This window comes from Lolium perenne, chromosome 4, assembly GCF_019359855.2.
Source record: "Lolium perenne isolate Kyuss_39 chromosome 4, Kyuss_2.0, whole genome shotgun sequence".
In the NCBI taxonomy this organism is placed as follows: Eukaryota; Viridiplantae; Streptophyta; class Magnoliopsida; order Poales; family Poaceae; genus Lolium; species Lolium perenne.
This window is the reverse complement of record NC_067247.2, coordinates 338482316-338501326: the sequence shown is the minus strand read 5'-3', so window position 1 is coordinate 338501326 and position 19011 is coordinate 338482316. Positions and strand designations below refer to the sequence as shown.

The 19011-nt window shown below is 42.6% G+C and overlaps 1 protein-coding gene across 1 annotated transcript; it reads left to right on the top strand.

Moving 5' to 3' along the window:
* Positions 1-12864: 12864 nt before the first annotated feature.
* On the top strand, positions 12865-18242 carry LOC127296590 (pentatricopeptide repeat-containing protein At1g18900). Its single transcript, XM_051326725.2, has 3 exons — positions 12865-13158; positions 14579-14674; positions 15422-18242. The coding sequence occupies exon 3, from the start codon at positions 15425-15427 to the stop codon at positions 18005-18007; it is 2583 nt and encodes an 860-aa protein (XP_051182685.1). The 5' UTR covers positions 12865-13158; positions 14579-14674; positions 15422-15424; the 3' UTR covers positions 18008-18242.
* The last annotated feature ends 769 nt before the right edge of the window (positions 18243-19011 follow it).

The window sequence follows — 19011 nt, the reverse complement described above, 5'->3', positions numbered from 1 at the left end:
TTTGCTATCTTGTTTGCACTCTATATCAAAAACACAAAAAACTTAGTTACTTGCATTTACTTTACTTATTTCATTATGTTTCCTTTTAATTTTACCGTAAAAGACATGCTGGTAGGACGTGGGTCTATAATTGGGAGAAATAATATAGAAGAATTTTTCAATCATGTTAGTACCGTTGAAGATTTTGAAGATAGACACTTGGTTGAACTTGCTCCTACTTATGAAATTGCTGCTGCTGCTTTAGTTCGCATGTTGGAAACTAAATTTGTTAATCTCAATCCTATAATCCAACACATGTTTCTTACACTCGGTGATATGGAAGAAGGGGAAACGAAAGATTTTGTTCTAGAAACCCTTCTTAGATAATTTGGTGGTATAGCAAGAGAGGCTAGAAAGGTCTTTATTAAATATAAGATGCTTGGTTCTTATACCAATTTTGTTAGTCTCCTTGAAAAGATGGACATGGAGAGAGTAAGGTACACTAATAATATTAATGATGGTGGGGAGATCAAAGCACCAATACCATGTAAGCTCCTAGCGATGAATGACGCACTAGAAAATAACTATGCTTGGCTTGTTCCTGAAAATTTGTTGGATGAGAGTAGCAAGCCCAAGACTAATGAAAAAGGAGCCGCTAAAACTTATGTATCCAATATACTATGCATGGTTGAGAAAACTCCACACCCCGCTGTAGATGCACCATCTCTTGATAATACTTGATATACACTTTCTGCGCCTAGCTGAAAGGCGTTAAAGAAAAGCGCTTATGGGAGACAACCCATGTTTTTACTAAAGTATTTTGTTTTATATTTGTGTCTTGGAAGTTGTTTACTACTGTAGCAACCTCTCCTTATCTTAGTTTTGTGCATTGTTGTGCCAAGTAAAGTCGTTGATAGTAAGGTTCATACTAGATTTGGATTACTGCGCAGAAACAGATTTCTTTGCTGTCACGAATCTGGGCAAAATTCTCTGTAGGTAACTCAGAAAATTATGCCAATTTACGTGAGTGATCCTCAGATATGTACGCAACTTTCATTCAATTTGAGAATTTTCATTTGAGCAAGTATGGTGCCTCAATAAAATTCGTCTTTACGAACTGTTCTGTTTTGACAGATTCTGCCTTTTATTTCGCATTGCCTGTTTTGATATGTTCGATGGATTTTTCGATTCCATTGACTTTCAGTAGCTTTGTGCAATGTCCAGAAGTGTTAAGAATGATTATGTCACCTCTGAACATGTATATTTTAATTGTGCACTAACCCTCTAATGAGTTGTTTTGAGTTTGGTGTGGAGGAAGTTTTCAAGGATCAAGAGAGGGAGATGATACAACATGATCAAGGAGAGTGAAAGCTCTAAGCTTGGGGATGCCCCGGTGGTTCACCCCTGCATATATCAAGAAGATTCAAGCGTCTAAGCTTGGGGATGCCCAAGGCATCCCCTTCTTCATCGACAACATTATCAGGTTCCTCCCCTGAAACTATATTTTTATTCCGTCACATCTTATGTGCTTTGCTTGGAGCGTCGGTTTGTTTTTGTTTTTGTTTTGTTTGAATAAAATGGATCCTAGCATTCTTTGTGTGGGAGAGAGACACGCTCTGCTATTGCATATGGACAAGTATGTCCTTAGGCTTTACTCATAATATTCATGGCGAAAGTTTCTTCTTCGTTAAATTGTTGTATGGTTGGAAACGGGAAATGTTGCATGTGGTAGTGTATAATAAAATACTTGTAGAACATTGAGCTTTGATAACTTGATTCTTTGCAAATGTTTTGAGGTATTTAGATGGTAAGGCTTGCTGGATAAATAAGTTAAAATTAGTAGTGGATTGTTGTCTTTAAGCTTGTGCCGTACTACAAACTCTATTTAAATAGTTGAAGGTGTAGTTGGACTTGATAGCTTTCCATGTCTGAGAGTTCATCGTAATAACTAAGTTGAGCTGAAGGTCGAGGGAGCTAGCGGGGTACTTGTGCCACCGTGAACGGCCCTCCTTGGAGTAAATTTTAATCATGCTCTTAATGATGAACCTGCTAGTTGTTTGCAATAAGCTTGTGAGTTCTTTTTGACTAATGTTAAGCTACGGTTTTTGGCACTTCCACCATCCAAATTTGCTAGCCTCTTCGGTACTGTGCATTGCCTTTTGTTCACATTGAGAATTGTGCATACTTCGCCGGTACATCCAAACCCGTGGGAGAACTTTCTCTTGTTCTCCTACACATAAGCCCATACATCTCCTCAAAACAGCCACCATACCTACCTACCACAGCATTTCCATAGCTGTTCCGAGATATATTGCCATGCAACATCCATTTTATATTACATGCCATGTTGTCATTTATTATTTATATATTGCTTTGCATGATCATATACAGCTGATGTGTGGTTTACCCATGTTACGCTAGATCATTGCACATCCTGCTACACTGGCAGAGGCATACAGTTTTATACATCATGTTTCATTCATTATGAGTTATTTGTACCAAAAAGTGTGTTGTCATAATTAGGATGTTGCCCCTAAAAATGAAAAGAGCCGTGGAGGCCATCAAAAAGAAAAAAAGAAGAAAAAAATGAAAAGAAAGAAAAAAAGAAAGAAAAAAAAGAAAAAAGAAAAAAAAAGAAAAAAAAGAGAATAAAGAAAAAGGGGGCAGCATTACTATCTTTTATCCACACTTGTGCTCATGTTTTAGCACCCGCATTATTCATAGTCATCATTTGTGCTCATGTTTAGCACCTACATTCATATGAGAGAGTTTTCATGTTTTACTAGTATAACTATATGGGGAATTTACACTATAGAACTTGGGTTGTATATTCCAATGATGAGCCTCCTCAAAAGTGCTCTAGGTCTTCGTGAGCAACCAAGTTGGATGCACCCCCACTAGTTCCATTGGAGAGCTTTCATACACATATAGCTCTATGTGCATCCGTTGCATGGCAATCACTACTCCTTGCATAGCATCGATCATAAGGCTTCCTCTTGTCTAATGGTCATTTACAGCTTTGCAAGCCTTTCTTCCATTTGGCCTTCCAAACCCCCATTAACGTTCTTTATGCCATAACATCCTGGTGCTAATACCAAATGCTTGCGCTCACCGGTTGAGTAGACTTCGAAACAGTTGATTCATAACGTTCATGTTTATGTTTACTTGACTGAATCCTTCTTATGTTGTGAAAATTTACTTGATGCTTGGAATGAAGGATAGAACTTCTACGCTGAATACTTAATACATCTTTAATGAACTTTGTACGGTTGCATGTCTTTAAAGCAATAGTTCATGAAAACTTCTAGCTTGTCTAACTCTTGCATTATCATCTCTTATATCAATATAGATACTTGCTTTGAATGATTTGATCTCAGCTCATATGCTTTACAATAGTATGATCAAGGTTATGATGGCATATCACTCCAGAAATTATCTTTTTTATCGTTTACCTGCTCGGGACGAGCAGAAACTAAGCTTGGGGATGCTGATACGTCTCCGACGTATCGATAATTTCTTATGTTCCATGCCACATTATTGATGATATCTACATGTTTTATGCATACTTTACATCATATTTATGCATTTTTACGGAACTAACCTATTAACAAGATGCCGAAGAGCCGATTCTTTGTTTCTGCTGTTTTTGGTTTCAGAAATCCTAGTAAAGAAATATTCTCGGAATTGGACGAAATCAACGCCCAGGGGCCTATTTTCACACGAAGCTTCCAGAAGACCGAAGAGTCAACGAAGTGGGGCCACGAGGTGGCCAGGAGGTAGGGCGGCGCGGCCCAGCCCTTGGCCGCGCCGGCCTGTCTCCTGGGCCCCTCATGACGCCCCCTGACCTGCCCTTCCGCCTACAAATAGCCTTCGTCGCGAAACCCCCAGTACCGAGAGCCACGATACGGAAAACCTTCCAGAGACGCCGCCGCTGCCAATCCCATCTCGGGGGATTCAGAAGATCGCCTCCGGCACCCTACCGGAGAGGGGATTCATCTCCCGGAGGACTCTACACCGCCATGGTCGCCTCCGGAGTGATGAGTGAGTAGTTCACCCCTGGACTATGGGTCCACAGCAGTAGCTAGATGGTTGTCTTCTCCTCATTATGCTTCATTGTCGGATCATGTGAGCTGCCTAACATGATCAAGATCATCTATCTGTAATGCTATATGTTGTGTTTGTTGGGATCCGATGAATAGAGAATACTATGTTATGTTGATTATCAATTTATATCTATGTGTTATTTATGATCTTGCATGCTCTCCGTTATTAGTAGAGGCTCTGGCCAAGTTTTTACTCTTAACTCCAAGAGGGAGTATTTATGCTCGATAGTGGGTTCATGTCTCCGTGAATCTGGGGGAGTGACAGAAACCTCTAAGGTTATGGATGTGCTGTTGCCACTAGGGATAAAACATTGATGCTATGTCCGAGGATGTAGTTATTGATTACATTACGCACCATACTTAATGCAATTGTCTGTTGTTTGCAACTTAATACTGGAAGGGGTTCGGATGATAACCTGAAGGTGGACTTTTTAGGCATAGATGCATGCTGGATAGCGGTCTATGTACTTTGTCGTAATGCCCAATTAAATCTCACAATACTCATCATAATATGTATGTGCATGGTCATGCCCTCTCTATTTGTCAATTGCCCAACTGTAATTTGTTCACCCAACATGCTATTTATCTTATGGGAGAGACACCACTAGTGAACTGTGGACCCCAGTCCATTCTTTACATCTGAAATACAATCTACTGCAATTGTTCTACTGTTCTCTGCAAACAATCATCATCCACACTATACATCTAATCCTTTGTTACAGCAAGCCGGTGAGATTGACAACCTCACTGTTTCGTTGGGGCAAAGTACTTGGTTTGTGTTGTGCAGGTTCCACGTTGGCGCCGGAATCCCTGGTGTTGCGCAGCACTACATCTCGCCGCCATCAACCTTCAACGTGCTTCTTGACTCCTACTGGTTCGATTAAACCTTGGTTGCATACTGAGGGAAAACTTGCCGCTGTACGCATCACACCTTCCTCTTGGGGTTCCCAACGGACGCGTGCTGTACGCGTATCACACACATGTTTTATACATACTTTATGTCATATTTATGCATTTTCCGGCACTAACCTATTAACGAGATGCCGAAGAGCCAGTTGCTGTTTTCTGCTGTTTTTGGTTTCAGAAATCCTAGTAAGGAAATATTCTCGGAATTGGACGAAATCAATGCCCAGGATCTTATTCTTCCACGAAGCTTCCAGAAGTCCGAAAGGGAAACGAAGTGGGGCGATGAGGCGACGCCACACTAGGGTGGCGCGGCCCAGGTGCTGGCCGCGCGGCCCTGTTGTGTGGGCCCCTCGTCAGCCCTCCGACTCCGCCCTTCCGCCTACTTAAAGTCTTCGTCGCGAATACCCCAGTACCGAGAGCCACGATACGGAAAACCTTCCAGAGACACCGCCGCCGCCAATCCCATCTCGGGGGATTCAGGAGATCGCCTCTGGCACCCTGCCGGAGAGGGGAATCATCTCCCGGAGGACTCTTCACCGCCATGGTCGCCTCCGGAGTGATGTGTGAGTAGTTCACCCCTGGACTATGGGTCCATAGCAGTAGCTAGATGGTTGTCTTCTCCTAATTGTGCTATCATTGTTCGATCTTGTGAGCTGCCTAACATGATCAAGATCATCTATTTGTAATGCTACATGTTGCGTTTGTTGGGATCCGATGAATAATGAATACTATGCTATGTTGATTATCAATCTATTATCTATGTGTTGTTTATGATCTTGCATGCTCTCCGTTATTAGTAGAGGCTCTGGCCAAGTCGTTACTTGTAACTCCAAGAGGGAGTATTTATGCTCGATAGTGGGTTCATGCCTCCATTAAATCTGGGACAGTGACAGAAAGTTTCTAAGGTTGTGGATGTGCTGTTGCCACTTGGGATAAAACATCAATGCTATGTCTAAGGATGTATTTGTTGATTACATTACGCACCATACTTAATGCAATTGTCTGTTGTTTGCAACTTAATACTGGAGGGGGTTCGGATGATAACCTGAAGGTGGACTTTTTAGGCATAGATGCATGTTGGATAGCGGTCTATGTACTTTGTCGTAATGCCCAATTAAATCTCACAATACTCATCATAACATGTATATGCATGGTCATGCCCTCTTTATTTGTCAATTGCCCAACTGTAATTTGTTCACCCAACATGCTATTTCTTATGGGAGAGACACCACTAGTGAACTGTGGACCCCGGTCCATTCTTTTACATCGAATACAATCTACTGCAATAATCGTTCTACTGTTTTCTGCAAACATCATCATCCACACTATACATCTAATCCTTTGTTACAGCAAGCCGGTGAGATTGACAACCTCACTGTCACGTTGGGGCAAAGTAATTTGGTTGTGTTGTGCAGGTTCCACATTGGCGCCGGAATCCCTGGTGTTGCGCCGCACTACACTCTGCCGCCATCAACCTTCAACGTGCTTCTTGGCTCCTACTGGTTCGATAAACCTTGGTTTCTTACTGAGGGAAAACTTGCCGCTGTACGCATCACACCTTCCTTTTGGGGTTCCCAACGGACGCGTGCTGTACGCGTATCAGGGGGTGAATAGGCGGTGTATAAAAACTTCTACTTGAGAGCTACACTAGGCGGAATAAAACTACTAAGTGTTTACTAGTTTAGCTCAAAATCTATCAACTACGGGTTTGCCTAAGAGCACCAACAACCTATGCTAGCATGATGAGCAACAAGGTGATAATAAGATGGGTATAACATCAAGCATGATAGATATCACAATGTAAAGCGCATAGATAAAGGAGCTTGGGTTGAGAAGTAACCGGTGCACGAGGAGACGACGATGTATCCCGAAGTTCACACCCAAGGGTGCTACGTCTCCGTTGGAGCGGTGTGGAGGCACGAGACACTCCAATGAGCCACTAGGGCCACCGTATTCTCCTCGAGCCTTTCCTCCAAGGGAGAAAGACTCGATCCACTAAGGGACCCTTGAGGGTGGTCACCGAACCCGTACAAGCTTGAGAAAACTCCCAAGTATCAAGATTGAGGCAACTCCACAACACGGAGGCTCTCAAGTACAAGGCCACAAGAGGCTACAACACGCCACACTAGCAACAAAGCCACCAATACACCAACGCGCCACAACCGGCTCCAAAACCACAAAGGCTAACACACTCCACAATGGCAACAACGCCACAAAGACGACAAGGACACAAAGGCTACAAGGCCACAAAGGCTAGAACACCACAAATGCAAACACGTCCTCTACGAGACCGAAACCCAAGAGAGAACCCAAACCGATGCACCTAATGAATGGCTAAGAACACCACTAAGATGCCCAACTTCTTCTCTCCCAAATTCCAACAAAGCTACAAAAGATATTGGGGGGATAAGGGAGGAAGAACAAATATGAGGAGAAACACCAAATAACTCCAAGATCTAGATCTAGCAAGATCCACTCACTTGGAGAGGGATTCAATTGGTGAAGCTCTAGATCTAGATCTTCTCTCTCCTTTCCCCCAAAAATATGCAAGAAATAGTGGGGGGATCAAGAGGAGGAAGAAACACTTCAAGGTCAACAATGGAGGGGAGAGAATGGAGGGGAAGAAATGGTTGGATCGGAGGTGGAAGAGAGGTATAAATAGGGCGGCCAAAATATAGCTGTTGGAGGCAGAAAAACGGTCAGATTCGCACCCGAGCGGTAAGGTGGAGGCCGGCCTAGCTGCGCCGGAGGCATGCGGCGGCCCAGGAGCGGGAGAGACGGCTGGGAGGAAGAGAAGGAGAAAAAAAGAAAAAGAGTGGGCCGGTAGTACCGGGCCCGGTACCGGCCTGGTATCGTAATTGGGTTACGGTACTACCGGGCCGGTACCGGCCTCGTACCGCTTTAAGTCCAGTAAGCAAAACCGCGCGTGCGGTACTTTCGCCGGTACCGTCCACGGTAGTACCGCCCGGCCCAAAAAGGTTTTTAATTTGTTTTCCTTTTCTCTGCAACACGAAAATGCAATAACTCCAGCTAGGAAACTCGGAATGACATGAACCAATTTTGCCGGAAAGAGAACGACGAGAGCTATCACTACACAAGGTGAAAACATGGAAAAGAGTGAGTGACGATTTTCTCATGGTCATAGAGGTGTAACCTCTCAATGTGGTACATCGAGAAAATCATCACCCTCGCACATGCAACATGTGATGCATCCGGAATCCGTTTCCCATGAGCTAGAGCTTGTCATGAGAATGAACACAAGCTCTAAAACATCTCAAGGATAAGAATCAAGAACAACCGAGAAACACGATGCAATGCATGCAAGGTTTGAGCTCTCTCTGATGATGCGACCCACTATCCTATCGAGCACAAACCTTAACCTTGCGCGTTCCTCTCGAGTCGGCAAGCTCCGTCTTCATCCTCTTCAACCTTGTACATGCCACCTTCTTCTCCATCTTCAATGCATGCCACCGTCTTCATCCATATTCTACGACGTCTTCATCTCTCTTCATCTTCATCATCGTCTTCGTCTCTCTTCGACACCGTCTTCATCATAGTACTCCATCTTCTCCATCTTGCAACCATGAGACCAACATATGGCTATGAACACGACCTAAGATAGATTTTCAATACAACCGTTAGTCCATAGGGATTGTCATCAATTACCAAAACCACACATGGGGGCTCCATGTTCTTTCACCTGTTGTTTGGTTGCCCACAAAAAAAGAAATCTTTCTCAGCCCATGCAATCTACCAACTTCCATGCAGACTACCGAACGCGCCCTTAGCCTGAATGAGTGCCATCCATTGTTCATCCAACGCATGAGAACAACCAGAGACCAAACGCACAGCCCAAACTTTGCCATTTTAGCACATAAACTTCAGATTCTGTTTACTCGTGAACCATTCCTTAGCACAAAAAATAGTTTTTTCAGAATCATCCTACAACATTATTAGTTAGTTTTATGAATGTTATGAACTCTCTCATGACTCTTATATTTAATCACAGTTGTGGGATTTTTGAACTACTAGCTGTTTAAAGTACTAACCGTGAAGCTAAAGACAACTGTGTAGAAATGTTGCTAAAATCATGCTAAAATGCAGCTATAGCTCAAAGTTATGTCGGTATGCGCGCAGGGCACAATAGAGTTGTGGATGTCGGGGCGGCAGCTTCAAGAATTTGGCAGATTTTAGGGCTTCAACCTGGTGTTGTGTGGGCGACGAGGTTGCCTTTGATGTTGGTCGTCGGCGCACACACTACAACACACTCTATCTCGAACCGCCAGTGGATGTCAAAATACCATCACAGACACGTCAGACTGACAGTTTGGACATCCCATCATGGATCCATGACCGCCAACTTGAGTTGGTTTTGTTCCTTGATCGGAGGAAAGTGGCTTCATCCCGAAAGGAGAGTCCGGATCCATAAATAGAAACAAGTTCTCCTATCTAAAAATAAAGGGATTTTGAGGAAGCCTGAAGCCACCCAGCCCACACCATCGTGACGTGTAAACTCCATCATGGTGGCGGATCCCACTTTCAGCGACCGCTGCGTCAGGTGTTTAGACCAGTGATTGAGGTGTCAGCTCTCTCAAACATCAGTCCGTTTTGTCATTGATACTCAACATGTTGTAGTAGCGTCAGGTGAAGTAATTGTCGTAGATTCATGTAGAGTGCTTGTTTCTTCACCTTTCCTGAAGAGTCCTCCTATAGAAATCAAGGCTTCTTATCTCTCGTATTGGTGAGAGTTTGTCTAGGTTGGTGGTGTAGAAGAGTTACGTGTCTGCTTCTCCCATAACAGTCGTGGCTTCTTCTCCACGGTTGGTTTGTGTTTTTACGTGTGGCATTTGTGGTTATGTTCGTCACCTTGCCCGACGAGATTGGGCTTGGCCCTTTGTTGTATCGGTTTTCATCCTATTTTCCGCAGCTAGCTGGGCAACAAACTTCTTCTTAATCAACGGAATAGGAAAAACTTTTGCCCCATGTTGCAAAAAAATACTCAAATTTGAACTTCCCGAAATGTTTTGAAAAAAGTACAGTAAATAAGATGTATTAAGTTATGTATCTTGGGAAATTTTCATTGGAATTCGATACAAGGTTTTTGAACTAAGAACATTTCGAGTTATGTCCTAAATTTTGACCTCAAAATTTACACTTCCCGAAAAATTGAAAATATTCCAGTAAATCACAACTATCGGGTTATGTATTCGGAAAAACATTTCAATTTCAACAAACGGTTCGAATAAATACAATCTGATGTTTCTGTGCTAAAATGGCTAAGTATGGGGCTATGTGTTTGGTCTCTGGTTGTTCGTGTGTGTCGGATGAACAATGGATGGCACAAATTCAGGCTAAGTCTCAGGGTGACTTATGACCGGAATGGAGGGGATGGCTCGAGTGAGGAAACTTTCTCTTTTTATGTAATTTCTTTTTTCTACACAAAAACATTGAATCAGTTCATATCTCATCCTACAAAAAAATCACATCTCAACATGACACAATACCACAATAGTTCAAGTGACAACAATAGTTCAAACTTAAAATTAAAGTTACCCGCAAAAAAGGTTAAAGGTTGGTTCGGTTGCAACAAATGATCTAAATCAAACATGAATAAAGCAAATGGACATGAACCAATAGGAGGGGTTATTTTCTGAAGTTGCAAGTGATGCCCAATGCAGAAAAAATTAAGTGTGCCCTTAATCTCGCTTAGGTGGAACATTTAGCAAACCAGAGGCATTACGCCTCCCTTCTGACATGAGTGGTTGCTTGCGCTCGACGTGGAACAAGGCCCTGTGCTTAAGCAATTTGCATGCGCTTGCGCGTGCAGGGGTGGAAAAGGGTGATAATATCGATGCTCGATGTGTGGCAGAAAAAATTGGGAAAACAAATAGAAAAAACATAAAGATAGAGTTCAGAAAACTCCCACTCGATCACTCGATCTCCAACCCGAGACACATACAAACACACGGCGAAGGAGAGAGAGAGTGTAGCTAGGAGAGAGGGGAGGTGGCACGACTTCGCTTACGCCATTATGCACATCGTTAAAGCTCCTCCTGTGCCACCAGCCTCATGTCCTTGGGTCGTTGACCTCAGGCTTTCAGCAAAATTCACGAATGAAATTGACCTCCACGGCTTAAGGAGGCATGCCATTGATTCTCCCCGCAGATTGCTGTACTGGTGTTATGTCCGTCAAAAGAACAAGAAAAGTGGAAAGTGCCTTTGACTCTTGAACTCCAGTGCTTTCGCCATATTAAAAAAATTAACAAAAAAGTTATAAGTTATCAAAAAATCAAAAAATAATTGTGGAGATTGTTAGTGATATATCTCACAATCATGCAAAATCTCAATCCAAAATTCTATTTTGGGCTAGATAAAAATGACAAAATCCGATATCTTTTGGATATTTGAAAAAAGACTACTCAGATCTACACTTTTGTTATTTTGTATAGGTTATAATATAAAGTATTTTAATTTGACATTTTACACGTTGGTGGGATATATTATTGACTATATATGTATTTTTTCTCAGAATTTTTTGATACTAAAAAATATAATTTTTGATTTATTTTAAAAACGAGATCACTGGTACCTATGTGCATCAACCTCTGTCCAAAGAAAAAGACACTAATCCGCTATTTTTAGAAAGGATTTAGCAATATTAACATGTTCTGTAAAGGATACGGTTGCAAAAGTATCCTTCCTTCTGTTCATGTCATGTCCCACACGTGTTGTGTGCGCCACCAAAATGGGTCGTGGAGGAATATACGCCACCCAGTGATTGACACATCATCATTTATTGATTTATTTTACTTCTATTTATCTATATAAGATTTATTATATTTTCTTTTTTGCTTCCTGTCACGAGTTTCTGTTGCATCTTTTGGATTTTCATTCATCGCCAGCCACCAAATTCGCACGGCCAAAATCGTAACACACGTCCTGAGAAACGCACACACGTTCCCATCCAGCACACACATGCACACGTTTGTTCATGTGCTTTCTTATATGCTTCCGGTACAACGGCAACTGATCAGACTGTATACATCGTCTCAGGTTACAATTTTTTTCCTAGCAATATCGTGAGTTGCGAAGTTTTAACTGATGCCATAGAGAACTTCTCACCAATTGAGCAACCAATAATGTGTAGTCCCCGGTAATAATGATGACTTTGCTAACTACTCCACTCTTGTGTTGTTGTTCTGTCGGTGGTGACTGTCTTCGGACGAGCAACGAGTGATAGTGTTTTTGTACTCAAACATCTGCCTTCTATAAAATTATAGTACACCTTTGACGTACACTTGAAAAAAAGACTTTGGAGTAACTCTTGAGAGTGTGTATGACCTTAGTTGTACTTTGACTTTCAAGTACAAACTTATAAGGCACATGCAAATTTATATTAAAATATCGATATTGACATTTCTACTCGACGTAACAACTACAAAACGAAAACACATCAATAATACATTCTCGAAGTAAATGTTTCACAACTTTCTACAGAAGTAAATGTTTCAAAACTAATATTCCATTCATAATGGTTTATTAGAGTACACATTTGAAGGAAAAAATTAACTAACTAATTTGATCAACAAGAAATTAACTAACTAATTTGATCAACAAAATATAAAAAATTGTATATTTTTTGTGGTATGTATCTCATAATTTGTTTTTTTAAACATTTTCCACGGTAGAGTAAAAAAACATTTTTCAATTTAATACGGTTTAATACGCAAGTAGATATTTACCAACGACGATATGTGGGATAAATGGAAGGGTCCGAGAAAGGAGGAGGCAGCTGACAATCTTGACTTGCGTAGGAAGTTGCCTGTCCCCTGCTTTTTTACACAAAGCCCCTCCTGCCGCCACGCTCCTTCCCTAACGGCCACCGTTCCCCACCCTGCAGCAGCACAAGAAAGATACCCCTGCCGAGATCATTCCGGCCGGATCCCGAATTCCGCACGCACGCAAACAAATTCGGGTCTCTCTCTTGCCTCCCAATTCAATCGCGCTCTCCTCCCTTCTCCTCCAAGCTTCTCCCACCGCCGCCTCCGCCGCGCACAGGAGTAATTGAGGGAGGGAGGGAGGGAGAAGGCGACGTCGCCGGGGCGCCGGCCACGGCCCACGGCACGGCGGCGGGGCGGCCTCCCCTCTCGGATGTTCTTCTCCTACCAAGGTGAGGGAAAAAGATCTCTTCTTGCTGTGCTTCTCTGCGCATACATTGTTAATGGAAGGGAATCTTAATGTTGGGAGTTGGCCGATAGCGCGTGCGTCGCGGCCGCCCTCGGCCGCCGCCACCCCTCCCTCTTCTTCCCGGGGGTTGCGGTTCAACGCCCCCAACAACCCACGCCACCGCGTTAGCCCTAATCCAACCCCACCGCGGGCACTCCTGTGCAAGGAAGCGATTGGATCCTCACAAGTCACAAGCCACAGGGAGGGGCCAATTCTTTTCTCTCCAACAAAAACAAAAAAAATCGGCCCTTTCCCCCTTTGCATCCAGCTCTCGTATACCATTTTGGAATTACTGGTGTACTATGCATTGCTTCACACATTGATGTATCTACCCATGCTGTAGGAGTACTAGGGCTTATGCTAAGCTAAGCGAAGCCAGGATTAGATGTAACATAACGACTCCTGTTATTTTGGAAACAATCTTGGTTTCAAGCAGTAACAAATTTCAGTGGCTCTTCCAGCGCTAAACTTGCCTTTTACATAGGAGGATTTTGTTTTGCCTGCTTCAGTGCCACTCCCTTTTTTTTTTGCCTTATGGCTACATATGCTGCCGAGGTAAAGTAGGGGTCTTAACTCTGGACTTATCCTTAAGAAGCCCTCCTCCAACTACAAACCTTCACCCTGGGTGACTTTTGGAATTAGCCTGTAAATCTACAAACTTTAGATAACCATTTGGCAGAACAAACATATAAGTCATGGACACTAAATCTCCGTTTCTGAAGAAAGTCTCTTCTAAGCCAGAAATAGCTCCCTCACAGCTTGTCTTTGTATGCTGACTAAAGCTTGAGCTCATTTAGCCAGTCCAGTTTATGAATTGACCAATATTGACATTAACAATGCCAAAAAGAAATATTTATTTCCGTTTATGTTTGACCAATATTGAAGTAAACAGCTTGTCTTAGAGTTTCTAATGATAGTCTGAGCCGAGAAGGAAATAAATTGTTTTGTGAAAGTGTGTTGTACGGTCAGGGTGGTCCATTAAGGGCACACGCAAAATTGTTTCAGTCGATTCTCAAAAAATAAACATTTTTTCTCTCAGGTGGTAATGTCTCCTTGCAGTCTTTCCACTTTCAAATCCTAATAAGATGGCTTCCACTAAGAACTGAATTTAGATCTGATTAATCAAACTTATTACATGTTCATTATTTTGTTTTAGATTTGGAATTCAGTATGCCTGATCATTAAAAGTAGGCTAGGTAAAACAGTTACTCTGAAATTAAGACTTAACTATACAAGGCACTCCTTCTGCTGTACATAATAATCTACTAGACTGATTGAGTTCATTCTTCTAATTTAATATACAACTAGTTATGGACCCTAAGCATCATATAACAATACACTAATTTTAACCGCTTCTTTTGCAGGTGTGCCATTGAGGGGTCACATGGATATCCGCGGTGGTTAGAAGTCCCACATATATAGGCATTGTTGCAATTGTAGATTGATTTATTTATTAACCAGTACGTCTCCCCCTCCGCTCTCTCTCTCTCTCTCCATGTTTTCCACCATTAACAATGGTAGTACTTTACTTAGTTGTAGCTGAACGATTTACCCTGTATGACTTGCCACCATTTATTTTTACTTTTATTCATGCTAGTAATTTATATTGTTCAGTTGCTCAAACAATAATTTATTTCTTTCACGGCACATAATATTACTATCTCTTAAAAGAAGAAAGATTTGACAATATGAGCACAAGAAATGGGTCAAGAAGTATCATTGTAGGCTTGTAGCCCATTTATACACCATATCTAGCTTGTATACTGTTTCTAGTTGAATACCACCTTGTCTGCCTAATTATATTCTATTTTAATTTATCAATTTAATGAGAAGAGTCTTCTTGGATGCAATCAATGATGAAATATATGTATCATATATGAGGGGAAACATTACTAGCATGCAGTTAGATTGTCATGAACATATATTACTCAATACGTATTAATCAGTTCTTAATCTCTAAAGCGGAAGCACCATAATTTTGTGTTTTGCATATTCACTTAATAATATCTCTTTTATGGTTCCCTATAGCCTAATTCCTTGTGACCTGATACTGTTTTTATGATTCTGTGCCTTACATGATAATAGTTCATCCAAGTAATGTTATCACGACCTTGTATAGTCTAATCAAAATTTTGAAAGCAGGACCTCCTATAGATCCCATAATATGCAAGGTTCTAGTTTTCAATAACACTTTGAATTTCTTGCAGTTCATGTTGAGGGCAAAGCAACTCAGCACTCTATCCCAGTGTGCACGGTCCTTCTATCTTAGTGGGTCGAGATGTGGTAGTGCCGATGGAGCTTCGTGCACATGCCCTGAGGATGACACTAGTGGTTCAAAGAGGCAGTCTGTGAGTGGTAATGAACAAAAGTTTCAGTCGCCCTGCAGATCTTCTGTGAAGGCTCAGCCTCCTCCTGCACAGCATATTGGTGGTGCTACTGGATACCTGCCTCAATCTGTTCATGTTAGTCCTTCCACCTCATCTCCAGACAAGGAGCCAGCATCTAGCAACAGAAGAAACCCTCCTAGTAATCATCAAGTTCTAGGAAATAATTATGTACAGCCATCTAAGCAGACTGCCAAGACCATTTCTCAGTCTGGAATTGCAGGAGCTGGTGTATATTCTGAATTGGTAAATCTGAAATCGTCCTCAAATAATGGAAGCATTAAGCAAGCTTCACAGGCTGGTGCCAACTATTCTAGCAAGCCCTTATCTGGTGGCCAGCAGTCTAATAACAAAGCACATAATCAGCATAGCTATGCAGAGGCAAATATGCCTTGTGCCCCTTCCATGCAAAATGATTTTGGGAAGGGGGTCTCAAGATCTGGATATGCAAAGTCAAAGCAGAATTTCTCAGGGCCATCTGCTGTATTGTCTAATTCACAGTCACAAGTAAGGAATCAAAGACACCCTGGTCAGATCCAAGCAAGTCACCATTCTAATAGTCCTAATTCAGATGGCAGGTGGGCTGGAGTTCAAACTCGAAACTTCTCAGCTCCAGCTGTTTATAATGGTCCGTGTGACAAACCTCAGGGTCCTGTAGGTCAGGGCCCTATGGGAACAATAAAAACCCATGGTGGAGGACAGGGGTCTAACTTAAAATCATTGAAGTCATTGCGGACAGTTGAACAGTATTACCATACCCTGCAGCAAATGAAATGGGGTCCCATGACTGAACATGTTCTGGATAATCTCCGTTGCAAGATAGATGCATTCCAGGCTAATCAAGTACTGAAGCTGCTTCGTGACCACAATATTGCGCTTGGTTTCTTTGATTGGTTGAAGCGGCAACCAGGGTTCAAGCATGATGGTCATACCTATACGACCATGATAGGTATCCTTGGACAGGCCAGGCAGTTTGGTACAATGAGAAAACTTCTTGATGAGATGAACACAGTTCACTGCAAGCCAACGGTGGTAACCTACAACAGATTAATACATGCATATGGTCGTGCAAATTACCTAAGGGAGGCTGTTAAAGTATTTGAGGAAATGGAGGAATCTGGCTATGAGCCTGATCGGGTAACGTATTGTACATTGATTGATATCCATGCTAAAGCAGGTTATCTGGATGTAGCAATGGATTTGTATGGCAGGATGCAACAAGTTGGCTTGTCACCAGATACTTTCACTTACAGTGCCATGGTTAATTGCCTTGGCAAAGGTGGTCAGTTGGCAGCTGCTTATAAGCTCTTCTGCGAGATGATTGAAAATGGCTGTACACCTAACCTTGTTACTTATAACATAATAATTGCGCTGCAAGCGAAAGCAAGAAATTACGACAATGTCGTGAAGCTGTATAGAGACATGCAGGTTGCTGGGTTTCGTCCCGACAAGATAACATACAGCATTGTCATGGAAGTTCTTGGTCACTGCGGCCATCTGGATGAGGCCGAGGCTGTCTTCCTTGAGATGAGGCGTGACTGGGCTCCTGATGAACCTGTATATGGTCTTTTGGTGGACCTCTGGGGCAAAGCTGGCAATGTCGACAAGGCGCTAGGATGGTACCATGCGATGCTTCAGGACGGTCTGCAGCCTAACGTGCCCACCTGCAACTCCCTCCTGAGTGCTTTCCTCAAGATAAACAGGTTTCAGGACGCCTACAGCGTGCTCCAGAACATGCTTGCTCAGGGACTTGTTCCGTCTCTGCAGACATACACCTTGCTGCTCAGCTGCTGTACGGATTCCCATGCACAGATGGGTTTATGCTGCCAGCTCATGGCAACCACTGGACATCCGGCCCACATGTTCTTGCTGTATTTGCCTGATGCGGAACCTGGTGGCCAGAATGTGCAGGACCACACCAGGTATTTTCTAGACATGATGCACAGTGAGGACAGGGAGAGCAAAAGGGGCTTAATGGACGCCGTGATAGACTTCTTGCATAAGTCCGGCCTCAAGGAGGAGGCCGGCCTCATATGGGAGGTGGCCGCCCAGAAGAATGTGTACCCGGACTCGGTGATAGAGAAGAGTTCATCCTATTGGCTCATCAACCTCCACCTGATGTCGGAGGGCACCGCCGTGACCGCACTGTCCAGGACACTTGCTTGGTTCCACAGGCAGATTACCGTCATGGGGTCCTGCCCTGAACGGATCGACATCGTCACCGGCTGGGGAAGGCGGAGCAGGGTCACCGGGTCGTCCTTGGTTAGACAGTCGATCGAGAAGCTCCTGCATCTCTTCCAGTTCCCGCTCTTCACCGCCCGCGGCAACACTGGCTGCTTCGTCGGATGCGGCGAGCCGCTCAATCAATGGCTGCACAATCCGTACGTTGAGCGCATGCATTTGCTGTAGTGGCTGCTGCTGCTAGGTTATCAAGTCAGTAATAAACGAAACAGGTGCAGTTTTGTGGAACAGTCATCAGTTTGGATGGAGCACCTGTTTCTAGTTTCGTCTTAGCGTGTGTGTGCGTTGTGTCAAGGGTAGGGATGGTCGAACTTTTCTTATGTTTTGAAACTTATTTATTTGTGGGAATGATCTAGAGATTGCATCATCATATTCTGAATTAGCAATGAGAATTATTTTATGATGGGGTGAACTGTAGGATTCTTGTTGAAACCAATGCATTGGTAATTGATATACTGATTCTTCCTGCAAAGATTACTGATATTGAGTCGCACTTGCACCTTGAGCAAAGTTTAGAGAAGGTGGAATTCATTCAGGAGCAGTAATGGTGTTGATTATTTTATTGATTCCATAACCAGGTGATTATAGTGAGTTCTTTTACTATTAGTTTCAGATGCTTCCTTTATACTCCACTTCTTTAACCTGTTTAGTATGTGTGGTCGAAATATTTAATTCTCCATTGCTTCATGCAGCAGTCCTATGTGCTCTACTGTTTGCACCTCACCATAATAATAAAAAATGGTTCCTGATGAAATCTATGCTTTTCCTGAAAGTCGCAACCCGAACACAAGGGAGTGACAACTTTTGCCTGAAGAATTATTTCTGGTTGCCCATATTTGAGTTACTGTAGATAAAAAAAAGGGAAAATAGAGCTCGAGGAAAAGAGAAAAACATCTGAAAAAGAGCAATGCATGTTTTTTATGTGTCCTGAAATTTGCTTTGGAATAGTACATGTTCTTGCCAAATAGTGCTGCCGTTATGTATGTAGAGGCTTGTAGCTACACCTCATTGGTTGGATGAAATGTGACAAATGATGACAAAATCTGAAGGAGTTGCTTCATGGTGCGGCTGTAGGATTAAATTCATTAATTGAGAGAGGCTCTGTGTGTTATAGGCTTGCTACTTATGCATTGCGATTCATCTTCAGAAGTTTTTAAATGGTGGAGATTACT

Coding starts and splice junctions, on each gene's coding strand:
- LOC127296590 (XM_051326725.2), top strand. CDS start 15,425: ATGTTGAGGGCAAAGCAACTCAGCACTCTATCCCAGTGTGCACGGTCC.